This window comes from Hordeum vulgare, chromosome 5H, assembly GCF_904849725.1.
Source record: "Hordeum vulgare subsp. vulgare chromosome 5H, MorexV3_pseudomolecules_assembly, whole genome shotgun sequence".
Lineage (NCBI taxonomy): Eukaryota > Viridiplantae > Streptophyta > Magnoliopsida > Poales > Poaceae > Hordeum > Hordeum vulgare.
The window spans coordinates 567,402,200-567,428,085 of NC_058522.1; the positions used below are offsets into that span (position 1 = coordinate 567,402,200).

Genomic DNA, 25,886 nt, shown 5'->3' on the forward strand with positions numbered 1-25,886 from the left:
CGTCGTCATCACTCGGCCGCTCTGCGCACCGTCGCTCAGTCGGACACGCGTCATCAGCACTCGACCGCCCCGTGCGCCGTCACTCAGTCGCACGCGTGGTCATCACTCGGTGGCCCTACATATCATCGCTCGGACGGACGCGTCGTCATCACTCGGCCGCTCTGCGCACCGTCGCTCAGTCGGACACGCAATGTCCGCACTCGGTCGGTCCACGCGTCGTCACTCAGTCGGACGCGTCGTCATCACTCGGCCGCCCTGCATGCTGTCACTCAGTCGGACGCGTTGTCAGCGCTCGGCCGCCCTGCGCGCCGTCCCTCACTCGGATCCGTCGTCAGCACTCGGTAGCTTCGCGCATCGTCAGTCAGCAAGACAAGCCATCCTCACTCGGCTGGAGACTCCTTCGTCACTCTACAGCTCCGCGTGCCGCCGCTCGATTGGACGGTCCTTCGTCACTCTGCAGCTTCGCGTGTCGTCACTCGACTGGAGGCTCCTTCGTCACCTGGTTGCTCTGCGCGTCGTCATTCGGCCACCCCGCGTGTCGCCACTCAGCTAGACGCGTCTTCATCGCTTGACCGCCCAACACGTCGCCACTCAGCCGTACGTGTCTACTTCGCTCGACCGCCCCGTGCGTCGTCAGGCAGCTAAGTCATTTTTTCACAGACTGCATTCTATTAAATAATCTTTTCTACATTACCGAGTGTCGAGGAAGTCCCACATGACGTTCACTCGGAGGCCACGCCACTGAGTGTACCTCTGCACTCGGTTGTTTATTTTTATGTGGGAACACTTCACTTCCGCTTCGTTTAGGTCCAGTACTCAAACGAGTTCAGCCGGATCCTCCACTCTTTTAGACTCTTGCTGGTTCCGAACCAGCAATTTCGTGGCACACCCAACGGGTGTCTATGGGTGCAATTTACACAAACTATTTCAGAAAAGATCAGATTACTTTGATAGTTTTTTATGCTGGCTTGTGCTATTTTTCATACACAGGTTACTCGACGCATCCGTGCGCCATCCTCGTCGCTGCTCAGGCTCAGTCGCCGCAATGATCATTCATGCGTTTTCACGTGTTCGGAAGACCTTTCAATGGCATAGTGGACACGGCCGCCCCGCGTGCCGTCGGTGGGTCGGACGCCTCCTCGACATACATCACTTGGCCGCCCCGCGCGTTGGCACTCAGCCAGAATCGTCTACCTCACTCGGATGCCATGCGCATCGCCACTCCGTGTAGCACGTCTTCATCATTCGGCTGCCCCGCGCGCCACCGTTCAGCTCAGCTGCGACTCCGTATCGCCTAAGTTAAAACTACTACGGGTACGGACACGCTCCACACTCGGGGGCTTAGCTGCGACTCCGTATCGCCTAAGTTAAAATTACTCCGAGTACGGACACGCTCCACACTCGAGAACTTAGCTGCGACTCCGTATCGCCTAAGTCAAAACAACTCCGAGTACGGACACGCTCCACACTCGGGAACTTAGCTGCGACTCTGTATCGCCTAAGTCAAAACAACTCTGAGTACGGACACGCTCCACACTCGGGAATTTAGCTGCGACTCCGTATCGCCTAAGTTAAAACAACTCCGAGTACGGACACGCTCCACACTCGGGGGCTTAGCTGCGACTCCGTATCGCCTAAGTTAAAACAACTCCGAGTACGGACACGCTCCACACTCGGGGGCTTAGCCGCGACTCCGTATCGCCTAAGTTAAAATTACTCCGAGTACGGACACGCTCCACACTCGGGAACTTAGCTGCGACTCCGTATCGCCAAAGTTAAAACAACTCCGAGTACAGACACGCTCCACACTCGGGGGCTTAGCTGCGAATCCGTATCGCCTAAGTTAAAATTACTCCGTGTACGGACACGCTCCACACTCGGGGGCTTAGCTGCGACTCCGTATCGCCTAAGTTAAAACTACTCCGAGTGCGGACATGCTCCACACTCGGGGACTTAGCTGCGACTTCGTATCGCCTAAGTTAAAAACTACTCCTAGTACGGACTGTTGGGGAACAACGCATGGGAAACAAAAAAATTCCTACGCGCACGAAGACCTATCATGGTGATGTCCATCTACGAGAGGGCATATTCGATCTACGTACCCTTGTAGATCGCACAGCAGAAGCGTTAAGAAACGCGGTTGATGTAGTGGAACGTCCTCACGTCCCTCGATCCGCCCCGCGAACCGTCCCACGATCTAGTGCCGAACGGATGGCACCTCCGCGTTCAGCACACGTACAGCTCGACGATGATCTCGGCCTTCTTGATCCAGCAAGAGAGAAGGAGAGGTAGATGAGTTCTCCGGCAGCGTGACGGCGCTCCGGAGGTTGGTGATGATCTTGTCTCAGCAGGGCTCCGCCCAAGCTCCGCAGAAACGCGATCTAGAGGTAAAACCGTGGAGATATGTGGTCGGGCTGCCGTGGCAAAGTTGTCTCAAATCAGCCCTAAAACCTCCGTATATATAGGGGGAAGAGGGGGAGCCTTGCCTTGGGGTCCAAGGACCCCCAAGGGGTTCGTCCGAGCCAAGGGGGGGAGTCCTCCCCTTCCAAACCGAATCCAACTAGGTTTGGAAGGAGGAGTCCTTCCCCCTTTTCCCACCTCCTCTTCTTTTTCTCTTTGATTTTCTTCCTATGGCGTATAGGGCCTTCTTGGGCTGTCCCACCAGCCCACTAAGGGCTGGTGCGCCACCCCCAAGGCCTATGGGCTTTCCCGGGGTGGGTTGCCCCCCCCCCCCCGGTGAACACCCGGAACCCATTCGTCATTCCCGATAACTCCGAAAACCTTCCGGTAATCAAATGAGGTCATCCTATATATCAATCTTCGTTTCCGAACCATTTCGGAAACCCTCGTGACGTCCGTGATCTCATCCGGGACTCCGAACAACATTCGGTAACCAACCATATAACTCAAATGCGCATAAAACAACGTCGAACCTTAAGTGTGCAGACCCTGCGGGTTCGAGAACTATATAGACATGACCCGAGTGACTCCTCAGTCAATATCTAATAGCGGGATCTGGATGCCCATATTGGATCCTACATATTCTACGAAGATCTTATCGTTTGAACCTCAGTGCCAAGGATTCATATAATCCCGTATGTCATTCCCTTTGTCCTTCGGTATGTTACTTGCCCGAGATTCGATCGTCAGTATCCGCGTACCTATTTCAATCTCGTTTACCGGCAAGTCTCTTTACTCGTTCCGTAATACAAGATCCCATAACTTACACTAAGTCACATTGCTTGCAAGGCTTGTGTGTGATGTTGTATTACCGAGTGGGCCCCGAGATACCTCTCCGTCACACGGAGTGACAAATCCCAGCCTCGATCCATACTAACTCAACGAACACCTTCGGAGATACCTGTAGAGCATCTTTATAGTCACCCAGTTACGTTGCGACATCTGATACACACAAAGCATTCCTCCGGTGTCAGTGAGTTATATGATCTCATGGTCATAGGAACAAATACTTGACACGCAGAAAACAGTAGCAACAAAATGACACGATCAACATGCTACGTCTATTAGTTTGGGTCTAGTCCATCACGTGATTCTCCTAATGACGTGATCCAGTTATCAAGCAACAACACCTTGTTCATAATCAGAAGACCCTCACTATCTTTGGTCAACTGGCTAGCCAACTAGAGGCATGCTAGGGACAGTGTTTTGTCTATGTGTCCACACATGTATATAAGTCTTCATTCAATACAACTATAGCATGGATAATAAACGATTATCTTGATACAGGAATTATAATAATTATTATATTTATTATTGCCTCTAGGGCATAATTCCAACACGGACACGCTCCACACTCGGGAACTTAGTTGCGGCTCCGTATCGCCTAAGTTAAAACAACTCCGAGTATGGACACGCTCCACACTCGGGAACTTAGCTGCGACTCCATATCACCTAAGTTAAAACAACTCTGAATATGGACACGCTCCACACTCGGGAACTTAGCTGCGACTCCGTATCGCCTAAGTTAAAACAACTCCGGGTACGGACACGCTCCACACTCTGGGACTTAGCTGCGACTCCGGATCCCTAAGTTAAAAACTACTCCGAGTACGGACACGCTCCACACTCGGGAACTTAGCTGCGACTCCGTATCGCCTAAGTTAAAACACCTCCGAGTACGGACATGCTCCACACTCGGGGGCTTAGCTGCGACTCCGTATCGCCTAAGTTAAAACAACTCCGAGTGCGGACATGCTCCAAGCCCGGGGAATTAGCTGCGACTCCGTATCGCCTAAGTTAAAAACAACTCTTAGAGACTTGATTTTGATCTAGAAATCATATAATGCAGATACAACAAACATTCCACATGACGAGCATTGGATGACTTAAACCCTCTGCCGGACTGATCTAGTCCGACAGAGGCTCGGGGACTACACCCAGTGGGTGCACTTAGCGTGCCCCCACTAGAAGAGAAAAACAAAAAAGAAACATTCTGCTTGGTCAGGTCCACCAACAACATCCAAATTCAACAGATTCAACAGATTCAACCGACTACCAGCACTCAGTCAGAGTCTAAAGATCCTGTTGGTCACTCGGATCTACTTCAATTCTTAAGTTCACTCGGACGTACTACTCAGCGGAATCGATCAGGGCGAATGATGAAGACATCAATCAACGCATAATTTTGCAAGGCCCTGAAGCACGTTCAAGTTCGGTCCGCTGCTACAAGATTTACATCGACACCTTCACCACTCGGACCCTGATCCATTCGGGGGCTAATGACGGGGGTATAGCCCTAGGGTAGGGTCATAGGTCTGACCAATACGTCCTACCCAAGGGCACCTCATTATTAGTTTAAGGACTACAAGGGAAATTCTACTAGATCGTGACAACATCTAATGCACTCGGTACGGATCCACTCAGACAAGTACATTCCATCCACTCGGATGACAGTCAACCACTCGGCCGTATGACTCACTCGGTCATGCAAATACCAACAGTCGGCAAGACATCTGTAGTGGGCTGACATTATGGCATCAATGCCCCATCTTGTAACATAAGAGGTGACGAGGTGGCGCACTCTATATAAGCCACCCCCTCCACATAGCTAAGGACATCTTCTTCTTCTTCTCCCCCAGCGGGCCCATTCTTTCCCTGGAGCTCTGGCTCTCTCTCTACACCATGTAACTCATGTCCATGACAGATAAAACAAAGCCTCTCCGGAACACAAGACGTAGGGTTGTTATCTCCACTGTGAGAGGCCCAAACTCGCTAAAACCACTGTGTCACCCATGTGCATCTTGATAGATCATGCTCCGTTATCCTACCCTTTTTCTATTGTCGGAATCGTTACCACGACAATGCCTCAACAAGAAGATGGGTGAGTATGTAATTGAATATAATCGTTGATGTATTATATGTGTGTGATGAATAATTATTTATTGTTAATTACATGCATTAGGAACTCATGTGAATTAAGTGTTCTTCATTGCTTTAAAAATTGGAATGGCGATACATGTGATCGATCTTTTTCACAGGTACAAAACTAATATTAGTATTCTTTACTATGAACACTTATAGTGGACTAAAATAATTTGAGTGTTGCTTTGCAGAGATCAATTGATGATGCGAGGGAGCTAATGATAGCGCAAATGATTTTTTCTTTGAAGAACACACTTGGGGAAATTAAAAACAAAGTTATTAGGATTGCAGGGAGAAAGAAATAGATGACATGAGAGGAGATTCATGGGTGTTTGAGTTTACTACGGGACTAGATTATTTTATCATATTTTGTGCTTAAACATTTTATACGTAATAGTAATTATATAGTTTTAATAATATATAAATATTACGTTGTTGTTGAAAATTCTATCAACTGTGCTATGTTGTCGGTGCATGCAGTCGGCGCGACGTCGGCGCATACCGTCGACGCGACGTTTTTTTTAAATGAACGAACCGGGGCAACTGCGTCCGCGTTCGGCGGGGCATGCAGTCGGCACGATGTATTTTGCATGAAAAAAACCGACGGGCATCTGCGTTCGCGTGGCGTCGGGACATGCAGTCGGCGCGACGTTTTTAGCCCAGAAAATGATGGGATCAACGGCCCGCGTGACGTCGGCGCATGCAGTCCACGCGATGTCTTTTTTGCACGAAAAAAACCGACGGGAATCTGCGTTCTCGTGGCGTGAGGGGACGCAGTCGGCGCGACGTTTTTTTGCCTAGAAAACGAAGGGATCAGCGGCCCCGCATTGACGTCAGCGCATGCAGTCGACACGACGTTTTTTGCCCAGAAAATGACGGGGTCAACTACTCCCGCTTGACGTCGGCGCATGCGGTCGACGCGACGGGGTTTCACCCAGAACTCACGGCGCCGTCATGGCGTCGGTACATGCATTTTGCATTAAAAAATAGCACAATCGATGTCGGGTGAAGTGCTCGTAGTATTGTCTTATATAAAATGAACAACATATAACATGAAAAACATATATGTATTATCTTAAATAACAAGAAAAATATATACATATTGTCTTATGTAACACAATATTATTGTAGATATAAAAATCTAAAAATTACAATAACACCGCTTCTGTCTTCAACATTACTGGATGAAACACCGCTTCTGTCTTCAACATTATGAAACACAATATTATGTAACACAATATTACTGCATGAAATAAATTATAGGTTATAAGAAAATAATTACCGAAATGAAACAACATAAGTAAAATAACAAACAACATACGTACTCTCGATTTTGGTTGCAAGTGGTCTTGTTATGACCTGAAAGTCTACATAGTCTACATAGACGTCCGTTTTTTTCATCAAATGCTTTTGGTCTTCCATTTTTGATCACCTCGGGACCATTCTTATCCTCACCTCTAATATTCTGTTTAGGTGCCCCTTTGGTGGACACCTTCACTGGATCACGAATAAGAATATGATTCTGCTTAGGCTGAAATTCATCATTACTCACAAAGATTTGCTGACTGGGTTCTTCATTATTCAAGATGTCCTTATTCGCTATAATTTCTTTTATTGCTGCCAGCATCTTATGGAATACGAATGGGTTATGACATGCGATATGAGAAGCTTCTGCAAATACACTGCTCAACGTACTTTATCTAGCTCTGGCCTCCTTACCCGTCCAACCCCATGAAAACAGATCGCTGGTGCGCTTCACGGGCAATCCAGATCTTGCTTTCTTCGTGAACCGTCGCAGGATACAACACTTAGGTATTGCAGGTAAATTGAGTGCATTCAAAACATGAAGAATATGCTTGCAAGGAAGGCCTTTGCGAGTCATACTTCGACAACTGCACTTTATAGTTTCTGCAGAGTTACCTGATGCGTAGTCCACATTAAACATGTGATCCCTTTTATTTTTCCAAGCAACCACGAATCTGTGACTGTCTGCTCCTCTTAATCTATCAATTACCTCAAGCTGATGTACCTTTTTAAAATCTTCCTGCAAGATGTAAAAGTTTGCCTTCGTGAATGCTTTGGCAGCAAACACCTCAATGGTCTTACACTCAGTCACTGCTACTGGTAGAGTCTGTGAGGCCTCGCAATCGTCATGCGATTCATTCTCGCGCACGTGCATGATGCAATTCTCATAGTGTACAATCATATCAACAATTGTCATACCGTAGTCCAGATGTAGGTGCAGGCATGAGTTCAGGCTCTCGCTCCTCTGATTACTACGCATATCAAGAAATAACCCACCAGACAAATATGATGCAGCCCAAAGCTTCTTCTTCCTGTACATTCTATGGAGCCATGTTTTTGTTTTCTCCATCTACCATTTCTGAACAAACGCGGCCCATCTCTCCTCGAAAAATGCATGTGTGGTGGCGTAGTACAAGAGTGACCTGAATTCCTTCAATGACTTGTGGTGGAGGTGTTTCTGTATGTTTTTTCAATATGCCATGAACATAGACGATGCCACACGTCAGGAAGCACCTTCCTGATAGCCCTTATCATCGTTGCATCTCCATCAGTAATTACAGACCGGGGCTTCTTCTAGCAGTGAGCTTTCAAAAATGTCTCTAGCAGCCAAATACGTACCTTCAGTCTCATCTGAAACAATGGCGAATGCAAAAACCGTAGTGCAACGGTGATTGTTGAGACCAACAAAAGGGATAAATGGCATTACATACATATTCATCTTGTACGTACTGTCGAACACAGTGACATCACCATAGTCAAGATAATCCCGACGTGATTGCGAATCACACCAGAACAGGTTGTTCAGCCTACCTTCAGCGTCAACGGTATGCTCAAAGAAGAAATCCGGATCCCTGTCCTTTCTAGCCAACATGATTCCTATAGCAGTGTCAGCATCACCTTGGACAAGCAGTTTCATCTTCTCCCTATAGCACATATTATACAATTTCCTCCTTCCAAACCCTGTCTTAGCGTACGAACCGTACCTGCTGACAAAGTTATCAAAAATGATATGCTTTCTTATCCCAGCTCCTGCTATAGCTAAAATCTCTGCTTTCTGGAAATCTTTGATTACATTGTGAGACCGGAGGAAAGGGACTTCGTCCGGTTTTGCAAGAACATGGTTATGATCATCGAAGAAACTGCTCACATACCAAAGTCCACTCTTTCTATCAAGCTTCACTTTTAAATGGGCTTCACAGAAACATCGACTCTCCGGTCTCAGTCTGCGGGTCCGGCCTTCCATGGTTAAAAATTTTGCCTGTCGTTTTCCTGCCCTGGAACAGAGATACCTCCTCATGCGTAAAACTTTTTGGGAACCTTTTCTAAATCTTTTCAAGTCCCTTCTGATACCGAATCCACGATCTTTGTCGTACTGGTTATAGAACATGTATGCCTCTCCTTCTGACCTGAATGTCTTGGCCATGACTTCCCAATGCCTATCCGACGTCTCTTCCTGATATTCATCATAGCCGATGTTAAGGTCAAAATCAAGATTGCCAACATGCTCATCGTTCCCATTAGAACCATCAACACCTCCCTGCAAAACAAGACATATCACCATGTTCGTCAGTCTTTTGATATGTTTTCAGTTTTCATGAGTAATTTGAACATGTAATATAACTTACTTCGCTCATATTTCCTTCATTAGATGCATTGTCATCATCCTCATCATTATAATCATCCTCATCATTATCAACATCCTCATCATTGTTATCATCCTCATTATTGTCATAATCCTCATCATTGTCATCATGTAAGGTTCTCGTCTCAGCGTCACCATCGGTATTTCTCTGTGCAGATTCAAAAGTGTAAGTGGTAATACAATTTGTATGTTAGTAATAATACAACAACATATTTAAAACATACCTGGGTTCCACTTTCAGCATAAGATTGATCATCGCTGTCATAATCGTCATTGTGATCATTAGCATGCACCTATTTAAATTCAATAGCAATTGTAAGTGTTAATGTAATAACTTATATTTTCATTTTTTATAGTCAACGTACACAACACTTACATTACCACTATATGATCCATCCTGACTCATATAGTTGTGTCCGAGTGATTTATTTGCATTCAATGACGAAGATTCATCATCACTACTAGAGTCATCACCAGCATATCCGGTGTTGTCTTGATCTATTAATAAACCTTTCAATAGGTATTGTATCAATGTCACAATAAACACTCATACATAGAATCATGAAAAATTGTATGGATTAAATGAAAAAACTTGCTGTCCGTCGTCGAAAGGTTGATTGACATCGTTCGACGTCGGTGCCACGTCGGTCACTGCAACCGTCGGCGTCAATGCGGAGGGAGAGGGTCACGTCGCCGGTGGAGACGTGTGCGGCGGCGGAGACGAGACGGTGGGGGAGTCCTGTCGGCGGTGGATGCGACGCGTGCTGGACTCGCGGCGTCGGCGGAGACGTGCGGGGGGTGGAGTCACGTCGGCGCCGGGGACGGCGGTGTAGACGTCGCGGCGGTGGAGGCGGACATGATGAAGCTAGGTTTTTTTCTCAACCAAACCGCCACGCGTGGGTGACGTGACGTATGTACGACGGGCGGGCGGACGGGGCGACAGATACGGTACAGAACGTGCCATGACCATACTGTCCTTATAAGTTTAGTGGGGGTTGGGTGGGTGGGGGGGGGGGGTATTGTTGTACCGAAGAAGTGCTCTTCATCTTGTTTTTGTGGTTTTTGCATATGTCGGAGAGTATGCAAACGGCATATACTCCTTTCATCCTAAAATTCTCTCTTTTAAATTTATCTAGTTACGGAATGTCTAAACGGCACGGACTCCCTCCGTTAAGTAATATAAGACGTCTTAGATCATCACTACTAGCGGAAAGGTTTATGACAAGAAATTCATCTTGACAGAATAGAGGCATAGAGCAAACACCCGCCACCTAATTACACAGATGAAACTCGACCAATACAAGAGTTCACTCCTAGCTCTGCTCCGGTACCCAAGGAACGAAAATGCTAGACTACCAGTACCGTTCACAGCGTCCCAAAGTCAGGCGTACATACAGCAGCAGCCCAGCAAGTGCGCCGCCGCCTTGGCCTTCTTTCTATTCTAGCTCCAGCTCCACGCCGCCGCTCGCGACCTGGTGGCTACCAGAAGCAGACGGACGCCGGATTGGCAGCCGGCGGCGCCTTTCCGCGGGGGATGCGGCCGTAGCGGAACCCGTGGACGGTGCCACGGCGTGGGGAGGAGCGGCGGCGGAGCGCGGGCGCGGCCCAGCCAAAGCAGAGGCGGATGCGCGCCCGGAGCCGTCGGAGGCCCTTTGCGGCGGCGCGGCGCAGGCGTCGCGCCCCGGCCCAGACGACGCGGCGCGTGCGCGCGCGCGGCGAGACCTCGGCGTCCCTTGAGAAGTGGTAGCTCCGGAGGAAAAGCTGCCGCCGCTCCACCTGCCGCTCCCACTGCGCCATGTACTCCACGTACAGCCACGCCGTCGTCGCCATGGCCTTCTCCCCCGCCGTCGTCGCCGGCGAGGCCACTCGCACAGGCATGGGCGCGGACAGACAGGTTCTTGGCTCTTGGCTGGCTGACTAGCACTGTTCGGCTCCCGGTCTCTTGGTGGAAGCAAGAAAGTGGTAAAAAGAAGGTGATTAAGCAAAGCGCGTGTGAGGACGACGAGTAGTGGTGGCGGCGGTTTGCGTGGAGATCTAAGGAGGGATACGGCGAGACGGAGGATTTGTAGGGCGGAGTGGCGGCTGGCGAGCGACGGCGGGAGGAGGGGGTTGGCGGCGCTGGCCGCAGGCAGCTTCGGGGGGAAGGGAGAGGAGAGGAGAGGGGAGATGGTTGGAGTGGGAGCGGGCGGGTGGCCGGTTTTATGCTAACCTTTGGACGTTTACTTTACATCCACAAATCATACAGACACTTTCTGCGACGGCTGACAACCAAATTTTAGTATGTTTTCCCTCTCGTGCTAGAGGAGAATTGTCATGTCTGGCATCTGTGTGTGGTGCGTACTTGGAAGTCGGCGTTTACATTACATGTTGCAGAGATTGGACAGTTAGACGACTCTACATAAAGTCTATCATTTTCACCAAGGATTTGGTCTGAGCAAAGTCAAGTTCCAGCTTAGCACAAAATATTTGAGGATCGATCGGCACTTCCACACTAATCCAATTTAACAGCATGACCCTGGCCCATGGCATGTGTCTGCAGATTTCCGTTCCAAAAACTAATGCATAGTGCAGAAGGCGGGGCCAACCCACCCATTTGGTGTGCCTTTTTCTCCTCTTGCAACCGTTGGATCGTCAGGCAGGCATTGACCTTTTTTGCACTAATTAACTGTTTCGCACTCTGTGCATGTTTTAAAGCCTGAAACTAGCACGTGAATGCATGCTGAAATCGTCCATGCATGTCAATCCGAACGTAAATGGAACGCAGATTTAGATTTTAGCTGTAGAATGGATGGTGGAAACGCCATTGGTGTGAACTGTGAAGACAAGCTAAGCTCTGGCTTCGTACGACCTTCTCTTCTTAACCCTAGGTTCCATTTCGAAAAAAAAGAAGATAAACCCTAGGTTCGTACGTGGTTGCGTCCCGTTAATTTAGGAGTATAACGAACGACGATGGTCAATGGAAGTCATTATTATGTCACGGTGGGTTAGGACGGGCGAGCGGTGCTCGTCGAGGTGTGTGCCCTTGTCAATGATATTCTGTCAATGCTAACTCGGTTTAGGCTGCTCATAGTGGGGAGTAACTAAGAGTAGTAACATGATGTTGTTATTAGTCTATGTTACTACCTTCATAGTGGGGAGTAACATACATGTGGTGTCATGCAAACAAACATTTATTAGGTTGTAGACACATAGTGCATTGAAATATGTGATGTGATGGTAACTAGCTATGTTACCACTACCATCTCTCTCCACATTAAATACTTGCCACGTCAGATTTTTTACCCACGTGGCGTTGATGTTACTACTTAGTTACTCCCCATTATGACTAGTCTAATGTCCTGCATGCCCATTGCCCAATGCCTGATAATTTAAGTACTCCGTACTATTTAACGGGCGAGGTTGCTCGCCGTGGGAGGAGATGTCGTTTGTTCGATCGTTCGCTTGTGCACACGGCTTCCCATGGCGTATTATCGCCTCCATCGCCGCCAGCACCCAGGGTTATGTAGATTGAGTGTGAATGACTGCCAAACAAATATATTGATAGATTGAGTGTGAATGACTGTCAAACAAATACTTGATAGATTGAGTGTGCACGTCCGGGAGCGAGGAACGATGATTAGGCAATGATGATGGCGGGTCAATCGGCCGACTTGGTCTTCACATTACGCCGGCTGCTCTGCTCTTGCTCTTGCTCTATATACATTCACCGATTCACGAGTAAGTATTCACAAGACTGCAGCTGTATGCTTCTCCCCTACGTTACGTGGTGTAGCGCACCGCCGTTACACCCCATGTAAAAGAAGAAAAATGCCGATGCATAACTAGATAGTACAGTTTCCAATGCCCGGCCACTGCCAGGCAATGCCGTCAAACGTGAGTGATCGCAAGGCAATACGGGGTACGTTCTGCTGCATGAGAGCCATTTGGCCGGACGGACCCAAATGATTATTAACTAAGTTTCTGTGTCAGAATGGGGGAAAGAACTCAACTCAACTGCGCACAGTGTCAGCTCCCACGCAGTCCTGTCATGAACCATGAACCTCCGGAACTGCATAATGAATCTCAACTGGTTTGCAGAGTGGAGGGAGTATATTGCACACACGCGTGTACAATCAGTTAAGAAGGTGTACATATGTGTCAATCGTGTGTAACTCGACTGCACATGTCTTGGAAACATATTAGTAAAGGCAACTCGCAGAATATGTAATCATCCAAGTCAATCCCTCTCTCCGCCTCTCTCTCAAATTAACAACTCCTCTTTCCTTGTCCATTGACAGTTTCTTGGTGCTCCCTCTCCTGAGCTTAGTGCTTACCTCCACCGATTGCAACACACGTGTCCACGTCAATGGCAGTTACTGCTGAAATATTATCTATAGTGTCACTCTCAACCATGACTGCTGATGTGCCTCGATCCGCAGTTGGTTATTATTCGTCCTGGCACGTCATTTGGCTGGCTAATCCGCTCAAGGCATGTTCCCTGCGTGGTACGTGACACGGAGCGTACGTGCATGGCATCCATTTTCTGCGTCCCATGGCATGGCCGGCCGCGTTCACCTGTACTGACGGAGTGTTCCTCCGTGCATAGAGCTTTGGTTGGTTCCGGTTTGCCCACTGGTTTCACGTACGGACAATCCCATTTTCCTTCCTCGTGGTGCGGAGTGGTCAATGGCGTGTTCGCTATGGGTTCCCAAGAGAAAAATAGCGTGTTTCTGATGATGGGATTAGCGCCAAACAAAACAAGAGCAAGTGACGTGACCCCGCCCTCTCTTATCCTCGGTTTTCAGACTTAGGCCTGATGTCATGTGGTTTGGCGTCCTTCGCTACTAATGTTCATGACTAAGGGGTTGTTTGGTTTCCAGCAAAAGGTTGTCACGTCTAACCTTAGTCATGTCACAATACCTTAGGCATGTGTTTGGTTCATTGCCACACTTGTGGTTTGCCATATTTTTCTAGTTATATGGTCAACACGTTATACACTCAATTTTTTGCCAAATCTTGCCATAGTTATAGTGTCCATTTTGTTAGCCACAGTTTTTGTGGCAGCTACACATTGCCTAAGGTTAGTTGTGGCAAAGTTAGTCATGAACCAAACAGGCCCTAACTTTGTCACAACTAACCTTAGGCAAAGTGTGGCTGCCACAAAAAATGTGACTAACAAAATGGACACCACAAGTGTGGCAAGATTTGATAAAAAATTGAATATATGATATGTGGACCATATAACTAGAAAAGTGTGGCAAGTCACAAGTGTGGTAATGAACCAAACGCATGCCTAAGGTATCGTGGCATGACTAAGGTTAGGCGTAGCAACCTTAGGCCGGGAACAGGGGCGGACCCACGTTCATGGGAGTGGGGGCCTAGGACCCCACTCAAAATATGAAACTCCAGTTATACTTCTTTAAAATTTTAGAATTTTTTGCCCAAACTATGTAAATTTGTATAAAGTGTGCCCCCACTCTTATTATTTGCCCCTACTTAAAATAGTTTCTAGGTCCGCCCCTGGCTGGGAACCAAACAGCCCTAAGCCTACTAGTCTCTGTTGCCAACCATCCCAATCGTTGAGACGCAGCGTAACTGTCTTCCTAACGTATGTGCATGCTGATCACCAGGTGCGACCGTGTCCAACTCGATCACATCGATCGCATGGGCAGCTCGTCGGCGTATCGGCCGGCACGGATCACACCACCGTCAGCAGCACATCATCGTCCCTGCCAACAAGAGTCGAGACCTCTTTTGAACTCTAGTTTTGTCCATCCTCCAAAGGTCCAGTAGTTCGGCCTCACCTGACCAACCATGTTGAACTGCCCCTCACAAGGAGTCAAATCTCCTGTCGTGCACTGCATTTGACCAAAGACACACTGGGCCTTTCCGCAACAAACTTGTTTTGAATCCGACAGTATGCCAATGGCATATGTCAGAAGGAAGATTTGTTACAAGAAGCTCATCTCCGTTATGAATGATTGGACACGAAAAAGGGTTTCTTTCGTTTTGTATTACAAAGCAACCAACACCATACAACCGATGATAGGTGTTGTGGTGGAAGCAGCACATTCACGTCCAAAAGAAACAAATGTCGGGGACGACGGATCAACAAAAACGAAGAATCCTCGCGACTGCTGCGTCCATCGAATATCTCACACCAAGCTCCTAAACCCCATGACGCCGATACCCATCAACACCTTCAAAAAAGGACACGGCGATGACGATGTTGTTGTCAAGGGTTTCCCCCGATACGCGATAAGGAGAAGGAAATGGTAGCCCCTCACACCTTCAAGGATGGTCCTGCGGCACCATCAGGTACCACCGCATCATTGTCGACCAGGCCGGTAGGGATTTATCCCGATCCCAACCTTCACATCAAGCGTGCTAGAACCCGCCACCATACTGACAACCACCCCACACAAACACGATTTTGAAGCTTCCCACGCTGTCTCACCAAAGCTAATACGCGAGGCCTGAAGGAAAGAGACACACGCACGCGGGAAACCAGGAGCAGCATCATCGTAACACGCGGGAGGGACCGACCTCCACCATTGAGGCAGTAGCCGACTGAAAGGAACAACAGAGGCATACTAGTCACGTGGGCCCGCAGGTTCGTCCAGGCCCCGAAGGGGTCCGTGAAGCCCCGGCTGCCGTGATGCAGCAGGTGCGTCCATGGCTCCGATCCGAGCAGGAGTTGATTATCATCCGACAAATAGCAGCACCGTCGAAGGATCGAACCGGCCCGCCCAAAACCCAGATGGGGCCCAAGGGCCTCGATCTGAGTCGGGGCAACGCGCCGGACCAGCACAACGGCAGCCGCTACCTCGTCGCCAAGGGGCAGCACCATCGCGAACAAGCCACCCGGAGACCGTCGAACAACCTACCGGCCAAGGAGCACCGCCATGCGGACGCACCCCCGAGCAGGAGGCCAGGACACACGGGGAAGGGAGATCCCGCCGCCGCCGACACCGTCCAGGCCTTGCTTGGCGGCAGGGAGGATGGACATTGGGCACAGGCGAGGGGCGCCACAGGAGTGAATGATAGGACAGACCCACCACCTAATTACACAAATGAAATCCAACCACTCCTCATGTAGACAATATGTATTATCATACAAAGTTATAAACTGGATGAGGGCGGGGTCTGTTCTGTTGTATTCCCTCTCTATTTTAGTTTGCATATAAGATTTATCAGAAGTCAAACTTCGTGAAATTTGACCAACCGTATAAGAGAAGAAAAATACATTCGCAATATGAAATCAATATCATCCGATGGGTCATGAAATTAGTTCTCATAGTATATAACTTTCCTATAGATTTTCCATTGTAAATGTTGATACTTTTCAGGATAAATTTGGTATAGTTTGACCTCAAGCAAATTTTATACCCAGAGTAAGAAAAAGGAAGGGAGTATTTTCATCATGTAGACAGATTATAAGCATGCCTGACTCAGCGATCAAATGTCCAAATTATATACTGAATAGTCAAACAAACAAACAAAAATCTTTACATGTTAGTGGAACCCAGCTTCTGCAAATGCAGTTAGCACCACTGAATCTCACTTGTCCTTGCCATACTAGCTTCTATACTTAGCTGTGCTCCGTTCACATACATACAGTAGAAGCCAACATGTGTGCTGCCGCCTTGGCTTTCTTTCCACTCTAGCTCCACGCCGCCGCTCGCGACCTGGCCGGCTGCTACCAGAAGCAGACGGACGCGGCGTTCGCGGCCGGCGGCGCCTTTCCGTGGGGGATGCGGCCGTAGGGGAACCCGTGGACGCCGCCACGGCGGGGATAGGAGCGTCGGCGGAGCGCCGGCGCGGCCCAGCCGAAGCAGAGGCAGATGCGCGCCCGGAGCCGTCGGAGCCCCTTGGCGGCGGCCCGGCGCAGGCGTCGCGCCCCGGCCCAGACAACGCGGCTCGTGCGCCCGCGCGTCGAGACCTCGGCGTCGCGAGAGAAGTGGTAGCTCCGCAGGAACAGCTGCCGTCGCTCCACCTTCCGCTCCCACTGCGCCATGTACTCCACGTACGGCCACGCCGTCACCATGGTCTTCTTCCCCGCCCTCGCCGGCGAAGCCACTTCCATGGACAGGGCGCGGGCGGGGTTCTTGGCTGGCTGGCTGGCTGGATTAGTCGGCTCGGCTCTCTGTCTCTTGGTTGAAGCAAGAAGCTAGCAGGCGATGATTAAGCGCGTGTGGCGGTTTGCGTGGAGATCTGAGGAGGTGCGTGGCGAAGCGGAGGATTTATAGGGGAGGGTTGGCGGCTGGCGAGCGGCGGCGCCGGCGGGAGGAGGAGGGATTGCCGGCGCTGCGTGCAGGCAGCTTCGAGGGGAAGGGAGATGAGAGGGGGAGATGGTTGGAGTGGGAGCGGGAGGGTGGCCGGTTTTATGCTAACGTTGGACGTTATGCCTGCGCTTGACCGGCTAATTCAGCAATTCCGTTTACTTTACTTTACACAGACTAATCAGACACTTTCTGCTTGATTGGAAAATGACACTGCCATTTATAGCTTCCTTCCAGTCTGTACTAGTACCATTATTTTAGTGGTTTAATTTTCTTTTCTCTCGTGACGAGGAGACTTGTCATATCTCTGTGTGGGGTGTGTACATGGAAATCATCGTACTTCCTTCATTTTTATATACAGTGACACAAATTCATATTACAAGTAGTATTAAGGTAAAAATTAATGTCTTCTAAATCAATGTTGCATGACAACTTGTCTTCTAATTTGTCGTGTAAATTAATTTATATTTTTCTCTTTCATGCACATCATTAAGGCTGGTTGTAATGGGCAGTATCATATACTAGTATCATGCATATGTAATGCATACCACATCCATAATGCATAATATCATATGTTAGTATCATAGTGTAGTTCATTTATTGACATGCAAGACACATAGTAGCACATCATTTAATATGATACTCAACCCTCGTTTTTTTCATTTAATTCTATGTCACCTCATCGAAAGTGCCTAGTTGGCATGCATAATACTACCATTACAGGCAGCCTTAATATTGCATGCAAGGGATTACAGGATTACGGTACGACGGCCACATGGCTAGAGGAGCGGGGAGGGGCTGCCGTGCCATCAGCCATGGGAGACGGGCGCGTGGACATGTGGTGGTTGGTCTGCCATAGAGAAGAGAGGAGGACGACGAAGAGGCGTTGACCTGCGCTGACGGGAGCTCTGTTGTCGCGCCTCTGTCCGCCTCCTCTTCCCCTTGTTTGCTTGCTCCTTTCCCTCAAGTGTGGCGAAGCGGGAAATCGAGCGATAGATACAGAATACCAGCCAAAGTCGAGCTCCTGACCTCTAAATTTGGGAATAGATACGCGGGCTGCGGAAGCGGGCCAGCGAATATCTGGAGCCAATTTAGCGACTCAATTCGCGGACTATCCAAACATTGGCATTCGGACTGTCCAATGCCAATAACGATATGTAGGCCTCAATATCAACTTGCAAACAGGTGTAGAGGATGGATCGATGCTTCCACTTTGGCACTAATTAACTGCCAGAGCATGTGCAAGTGCAGGAGCTGTGCGATGTACTCCCTTCGTTTCTTTTCAGTTTGCATATAAGATTTGATCAAAATCAAGTGATACAAAGTTTGATCAAATATTTATCAAAAGATATCAACATCTATAATACTAAACCTATATGCTATCAAAATTAATATCATTATGCATCTACTAGTATTGATTTCATATTATAAATATTTATATTTTGTTCTATAAATTTAGTCAAAATTTATGAAGTTTGACTTTGACCAAATCTTATATGCGGACTAAAAAGAAACGGAGAGAGTAAGTACTACTCGGATTGTGGGCCTAGACCCGTTCGTGTGTCCATTTCTCACTCTACTAACCGTTGGCTCGGCACTTGGCAGGCAGGCAGGCTTTGACCTTTTTTACTGTATTTATTACTTCCTTCGTTTTAAAATATAAAACCTTTTAGTGATTTCAATAGGAGACTACATGCGGAGCAAAATAAGTGAATCTATACTTTAAAATATGCCTATGTACATCCGTATGTAGTTTATAGTGCAATCTCTAAAAGGTCTTATATTTAGGAACGGAGGGAGTACTGATTAAACCTGAAGCTAGCGCGTGAATGCATGCTCAAAACGTCCATGCGACCACGCGTGTCAATCCGAACATAAAATGGAACGCATGTTTAGATTTTAGCTGTATACTAGAACGAGCGGAAGAAACGCCATTGGTGTGAAGACAAGCTAAGCTCCGGCTTCGTACGACCTTCTCATATTCCTTGGGTAGGTTCGTACGTGGCTGCGTCCCGTTGTGCTGATAATTAACTATATACAACGATGATGGTCGTCATGTCACGGCCGTTACAGGGCCGAGGTGGACGAGGACTGACCAGACGGACGGTGCCCGTCGATCGACGAGGCTTGACCTTGTCAATCCTAGAGTCGTTCATCGGTTCTTGGCGAGTTTTGTTTGGATTTAAGGGCTACTGATGGTTATACAACCACGGAGCGGCTTTGACTGACGTTGTGCATATGCCGGAAGCCTGAAACTAGCGCGTGTTATTAAAATAACAAACTGGATAAACGCGAGTCTTATCATCTCATACACGGGGAAATGGTCTTTAGTCTTTTTTTTAGATAAATGAACCATCATTAGCCAGTGATGACAATGACGCGGGTTAATGAAACTAGGTGGGCCCTTTACTAAAATGGGCCGCGTAAATGGATGCAGGTCACGCGAGGCTGATACTAGGAGACCCGCGTTGGAAGCAACAAACCCGCTTATGTTTAGTCCCACCTCGACTAATGAGGGAAGCTTCACCCAGCTTATAACCCCACCCGCCGTATTAGAACCGTCCCTTCGGGGACATCCGATAAAATTGGAACGATACAGAGAAGATTAGCATGGCCCCTGCGCAAGGATGACACGCACAAATCGAGAAATGGTCCAAATTTTTTTGAGGTTTCGCCCGCAGCTCCTCTTCCTGCTCGCAACTGTGTCCCTGAAGTCTCTTACTTGCGCTTGTTTCTTTGCGGGCGCTCGATAGTTTAAGTGCAAAGTTTTGTTGGAACTTTACTTGCAAACTGCCCTCCAATTTTTATTTTGAATACATACAGTTCCTCTTGGCAGTTCACTTGCCCATTTTCTTACAATACTCCTTTGGATCATTATCTTCTCGTAAGGTTGAACATGAATTAAAGTGAAAAAAAAATGGATGTGATAATCTTCCCAAATGTAGTTTGTATGCAGGTTTTTAAAAGTCTTGGTTATTGTTCACTTCTTTGAAACCTAATTGCACCTCCCTTATGCAACTTGTCATCAGTCCCTTGTAAACATTATACGTATTTTTTGTTAATACCCCAGCCATATTTATAATTTATATTTAAAATTAATTTATATATAACTGTTAATATGGTATTTTTTAGATAAAATTACACTTTAGTAGAGTCGTCATATGACTCCCGGTTGCCATAATTGATGAAGCTCATTTTATGAGCGATCCCGTAGCCTCCATACTTGGAGGTTTGGGAGGTCTAGTATGAAGCTCGCTTCATACCCAAACGCCAGCACGGGATGAAAGTTTTATCTTCTTCGAGTCACGTCAGTGTTAGGTTTTGAATATGTATGACACACGTACATGCGTCCACGTGTACATATATATTCATTGGTCAGGCGTGGTGAATGGACGACTATCCACCCACCAATTGAGGTCGCCCACCGCTTCCATGAGCAGATTCAAGCCCCGGCAGCCCGGGCGGCGGCCTGGGGCGTGAGGCCCATCTCCAGTGTGTACGGCAACATTTACTATAGCTATACTGCTACAGTAAATGAAAGTTGCATGGGGCTTGGCTCATTCCTAAGTCCGTCACTCACCGCTCCCCTCGGTTTCCATGCCGTCCGTTCAGATGGCCGCACCATTACATCCCTGATACTCCCTCCGTCTCGATGCATTAGGCATTTTAGAAGGTGCACTGCAACCTAGGCACGCATAGATTGGGTAGGAGAAGAAAATTAAATTGTAGAGGAAGCCAATCACATCATTTCTTTCTCAACTGAAAACGTGCTATTAATTAAAAGACCTCTTGAAATCCAAAAAGTGTGCCGCATAAATTGCATTCACTGGTCCTTCAATTAATAGATGTGGTCTAATTAATATGCATGCAAGTAGTACTACTCTAATGTGCCTTACTGTTTTGTGATTATTTGATTTTCGTAAGATGCCTAATGCACCGAGACGGAGGAAGTACGTTGCACATTCATACACCAACTAGCTTCTTGGACTTAGTAGGACGTTCAACCTCAAAAACAAAAACTGATTTGTACGGTATTTAACCTCTTGGGCACAAGTAAGAAGATGCATGTGTCTAACGTACGTCCAGTAGAACCTCCCTAAAAATTCGATTCCACATGTCTTGCTAGCAAAGTCAATCCCTCTTGAATTAACAAATCTCTTTGCTTGTGGAACCTGGCGTATGACCGTGCACAACTATTAATGTACTTTCTCTCTTTCATAATATAAAAACATTTTTAACACCATAGTACTACCAAAAATGATGTTTTTATATTGTGGGACGGAGAGGGTATATATTATCAGTAGCTTGTTTCGCACTCTCTCTGCTTAGCATAGTACACACGTGTCCACGTCGATGGCAGTTCCTGCTGAAATATTTTGTGTCGACGTCGATGGCAGTTTATACTGCCAGCTGAAACAGTGTTTTTATTGTCACTGTCAGGCAACGGTGAGGTGTCTGGATCCGTGGTTTATTTCTAGTCGGCTGGACACGAGTCGCGTGTTTGTGCGTGGCACGTGACACTTTGATGCATTGCAGCCATTTGCATGGACAGCCCGTGAAAAGGAGCATCGCCCTCGAAACTCCTGATTTTATCACAACACGGTTTTTCTTGCTGGCGGTCAATGGCGTGCAAGTTACCAAGTCGACAAGAGAAAAGTAGGCTGCTTATCATAATGGTGGGATTAGGACGAAAGCTGAGCAAGTAATCATTATGAGCCTAAAAGGGGTCTCAATTCCGCTTGGCGTCATTAGCTCAGGGTTTAAGGAACCTGAGCAAGCGATAATCTCATTCTCATTCCTACGATATCATCTGTGACTTTTACAGCGTCCCAATGTCGGACATACAAGACAACAAATGCGCTCCCGCGCGCGAGCTCGATTTTCCTTATCTATTCTACCTTCACGCGACATGGCTACCAGAAGCAGACGGACGCCGCGTTGGCGCGGGGGATGCGGCCGTAGCGGAACCCGTGGACGCCGCCACGGCGTGGGGAGGAGCGGCGGCGGAGCGCGGGCGCCGCCCAGCCGAAGCATAGGCGGATGCGCGCCCGGAGCCGTCGGAGCCCCTTGGCGGCGGCGCGGCGCAGGCGTCGCGCCCCGGCCCAGACGACGCGGCGCGTGCGCGCGCGCGGCGAGACCTCGGCGTCGCGCGAGAAATGGTAGCTGCGGAGGAACAGCTGCCGCCGCTCCACCTGCCGCTCCCACTGCGCCATGTACTCCACGTACGACCACGCCGTCGTCGCCATGGCCTTCTCCCCCGCCGTCGCCGGCGCTGCTACCAGCACGGACATGGGCGCTGACAGGTTCTTGGCCCTGCTCGGCTCTCTGTGTGCCTCTTGATGGATCGGAAGCAAGAAAGTGTATGCGCGTGCGTGAGGATGATGAGTACGTAGTGGCGGCGGCGGTTTGCGATCTGAGGAGGTATGCGGCGAGGCGGAGAGTTTATAGGGGAGGGGTGGCGGCGGCGGGAGGAGGAGGGGTTGCAGGCAGCTTGGGAGGGAAGGGAGATGAGTTGACAGGGGAGATGGTTGGAGTGGAAGCGGGAGGGTGGGCGGATTTATGCTAACCCTGACGTTTCATTTTTGTTTTCTTTACAGGGACTAATCAGCCACTTTCCTGCTTGATGAGAATTATCGTATCTGCGTGCGCGGGGTGTACACGGAAGTCAGTGTGTACATGTTCTGGCAATCGGACAGTCAGATGACTCTGCATAAACTCGATCATCCTGACCAAGGAACTGGAGGTCTAGAACAAAATCAAGTTCAAATTAGGCACAAAAACATTTTCGAGAATTTTTGTCCAAAAGGACCCCCTGTCGAATGAGATTGCCAAAAGAGACCACCTGCGAGTGAAAAGGAGGAAAATGACCCCCACCCGGGGTGGCGGCAGGCGCGCCAGGCGGCACGTGGCACCTGCCGCCACCGCACGAGGCGGCCGTGGGGCCTGCCGCCACCGCGCCAGGCGGCTGGGGCCTGCCGCCACCAGGTGAGGCGGCCAGCGTCGGATCCCATTCCCGCCCACTCCTGTCCGTAACGGACAAAGCTGGGTGGGCCCTGCCGCCTCGGGAGCAGGCGGCGAGGGCATTGTTTCCGCGCGGCCGACACTGTTGCTGATTGCGCTGATTTCCGTACGCTGATTCCCAGGCTTATTTCCCGCTCGCACCGACGAAACAGTGAGAATTTTTCCCGCTCTCCACCGACGAAACAGTGCGAAACTTCTTCTTTAGAAGCGAACCGCGTCGCTGCCTCCTCTCTCACTCTCTTCTCCTGCCGTTGCCTCCCGTGTCACTCTCTTCTCTTTCTCTTTCTCACTCTCTTCTCTTTCTCTCAAGAGCTACTCCGTATGAATGTTGATGTGGCGATTTAGGACGGTTTAAAGTTAGATTTTGAAGACGTTGTAGTTGAAGAAAAGATAGATCAAGGTAAGAGCTTTCCATATCTGTTGGTTGTGTTTGCATGCATGATGTATTTATTTTGTTTGATTAGTTTCTAAGTATGTGTTTTCTTTTGTCTTAGTGAGCGTATTATCACTTTTGTGGAACTATTTTGAAGACGTTGTAGTTGAAGAAAAGATAGATCAAGGTAAGAGCTTTCCATTTGTGTTGGTCGTGTTTGCATGCATGATGTTTTTATTTTGTTTGATTAGTTTCTAAGTATGTGTTTTCTTTTGTCTTAGGGAGCGTATTATCACTTTTGTGGAACTATTTTGTCATGCGATATGAACTACTAAGTTGAAGATCAAGGTATGAGACTTTGTTCATATTTGTGTTCATGTGATAATAGGTCGACTATGTTCATATATTACCGATGATTTGTTCGTGTTTGCATGCAACTGGTATTTAGAAAGGAGCCGGAAAAATGCCTATGTAACTAGCATTTTTGTAAAAAACATGTAATAATATGTTAGCTCCATTAGTATTATTACATACAAGACGCGTGTGTAATATATTTGTTTATTTGATAATTTGTCAACCCCGTAGAAATATGACTCGTGATATATATATATATATATATATATATGCATGCAGTATGTATTTTTAGACTTTTGCTAGCACGGAAATAATTATGTGTGTAATATTTTTGTTCATATGAAAATAGGTGGAATTCGCTGATATTATTCTGGTGATATATTATATTCGGAAGGATATCCTTATTTAAACCAGAGGTATGAATGACATATTGTAATTCATCTTCTATTTATTTTATAGATGTAGTGTCACGATAAATGATACAATATAAATTATTATGCGTAGATGTAATGGATGTTGTTAAATTGTTATATGTAAAAAAAATAAGTAATGGATGTTGTTATTACAATGTAAATATAAAAATATGATTTTTAAAGGACTAACGATGTAAATATGGCTGCTCGTTAGGTACTATGGAAAATTTGTTAGTGTTTTATGGGCACATCGTACGTGAGGGTCCTTCTGGTGTGGATGTGTCTAGGTGCGGGATGACTACGGTTGTAGTGAAAGACATGGTTAATGTAGAGTATGCGGCAGTTAGAAGGTGCATCCGATCGGTGTTTGGTTCAGCGATGAATGGAAAAAAAATGACCCTGGAGGCTTTCGTGGTTGAGGGAGGAAATCGTTGGGTTCTGCGACGGGTTACTGGTGAAAGAGCATGGGCTTCGTACATGGGTTTTGCAAGCAATCCCAATAACTCCATGTATGGACAACCCATGGTTTATGTGGAGTTTATTTCTGCCAGTGATGTCGCCGAGTGCAGTAGCGGTGCCGGTGAGGCCGAGTTGGCCATAACTGTAGCCCCCGACGCCGGCCCATCGGAACCAAGTGGTGGCGAACATATGGCCATAATTGTAGCCCCCGACGCCGGCCCAACGGAACCAACAGGTGGCCAACAAGTGTATGACACGGGATATTGGTCTGCGGTCGTTGACATGAGCGAACATGTCGAGGGATTGCCGGAGGCGCTAGATGATGACGATGATGGTCATTCTTCTGCGTCTTCGGAATCAGATGATGATGAAGTTGTTCCTCCTGAGAATGCGGTCGCTGCAGCAATCAACCCAGAGTTTTTACAGGTTATGAGCATCACCAATGAATTTCACTCTGTTGCTGGCCTAGACGCGGGGAGTCTGGCCGTTGGACAGATTTTCCCAGATAAGAAATCTGTTAAACAAGCAATACATAGCTATGCAATTGCTATACACTGGCAACATAGAGTGAAGCAGTCTGATAAAAAGGAGTTGAAGCTCATATGCATCCATCTCGTCGAGGTAGTTTTACTGCCGACCCATCCCTTTTGACATCCCTCGTTGATAGATGGAGACCGGAGACCCACACATTTCACTTTCGATGTGGAGAGCTTGCACCTACTCTAAAAGATGTGTTAATGATCACAACTTTACCAATTAGAGGTGTGCCAGTGGTACATCCACGAGTTTCTCCTAATTGGCCAGCAGATGTCTCTGCCCGTCTGAGGCTCGAAATGCCCATATCAGATCGTTCTGGTCCGCCTCGAGGTGTCCCACACAGCTGGCTTCGTATTAACTTCGAAATTTTATCTCCCCATGCTGATCCCGAGACAACGAAGAGACACTTGTTTGCATAT

At 47.9% G+C, this 25,886-nt stretch overlaps 3 protein-coding genes, 1 long non-coding RNA gene and 1 other non-coding gene across 5 annotated transcripts; 2 read left to right on the plus strand and 3 right to left on the minus strand.

Moving 5' to 3' along the window:
• Positions 1 to 10,264: 10,264 nt before the first annotated feature.
• LOC123399301 lies at positions 10,265 to 11,281 on the minus strand. Its single transcript, XM_045093716.1, has one exon. The coding sequence runs from the start codon at positions 10,925 to 10,927 to the stop codon at positions 10,529 to 10,531; it is 399 nt and encodes a 132-aa protein (XP_044949651.1). The 5' UTR covers positions 10,928 to 11,281; the 3' UTR covers positions 10,265 to 10,528.
• Positions 11,282 to 16,479: 5,198 nt separating this feature from the next.
• On the minus strand, positions 16,480 to 17,368 carry LOC123399304. The gene has a single exon (XM_045093719.1). It carries the CDS (start codon positions 17,112 to 17,114, stop codon positions 16,728 to 16,730), a length of 387 nt encoding a protein of 128 aa, XP_044949654.1. The 5' UTR covers positions 17,115 to 17,368; the 3' UTR covers positions 16,480 to 16,727.
• A 2,502-nt stretch (positions 17,369 to 19,870) lies between these two features.
• On the plus strand, positions 19,871 to 19,973 carry LOC123400476. The gene has a single exon (XR_006610739.1). It is a non-coding gene; the product is annotated as a U6 spliceosomal RNA (small nuclear RNA).
• Positions 19,974 to 22,037: 2,064 nt separating this feature from the next.
• On the minus strand, positions 22,038 to 22,780 carry LOC123399889. Its single transcript, XM_045094272.1, has one exon. The coding sequence runs from the start codon at positions 22,599 to 22,601 to the stop codon at positions 22,224 to 22,226; it is 378 nt and encodes a 125-aa protein (XP_044950207.1). The 5' UTR covers positions 22,602 to 22,780; the 3' UTR covers positions 22,038 to 22,223.
• Positions 22,781 to 24,009: 1,229 nt separating this feature from the next.
• On the plus strand, positions 24,010 to 24,728 carry LOC123399715. Its single transcript, XR_006610419.1, has 3 exons — positions 24,010 to 24,052; positions 24,408 to 24,474; positions 24,686 to 24,728. It is a non-coding gene; the product is annotated as an uncharacterized LOC123399715 (long non-coding RNA).
• The last annotated feature ends 1,158 nt before the right edge of the window (positions 24,729 to 25,886 follow it).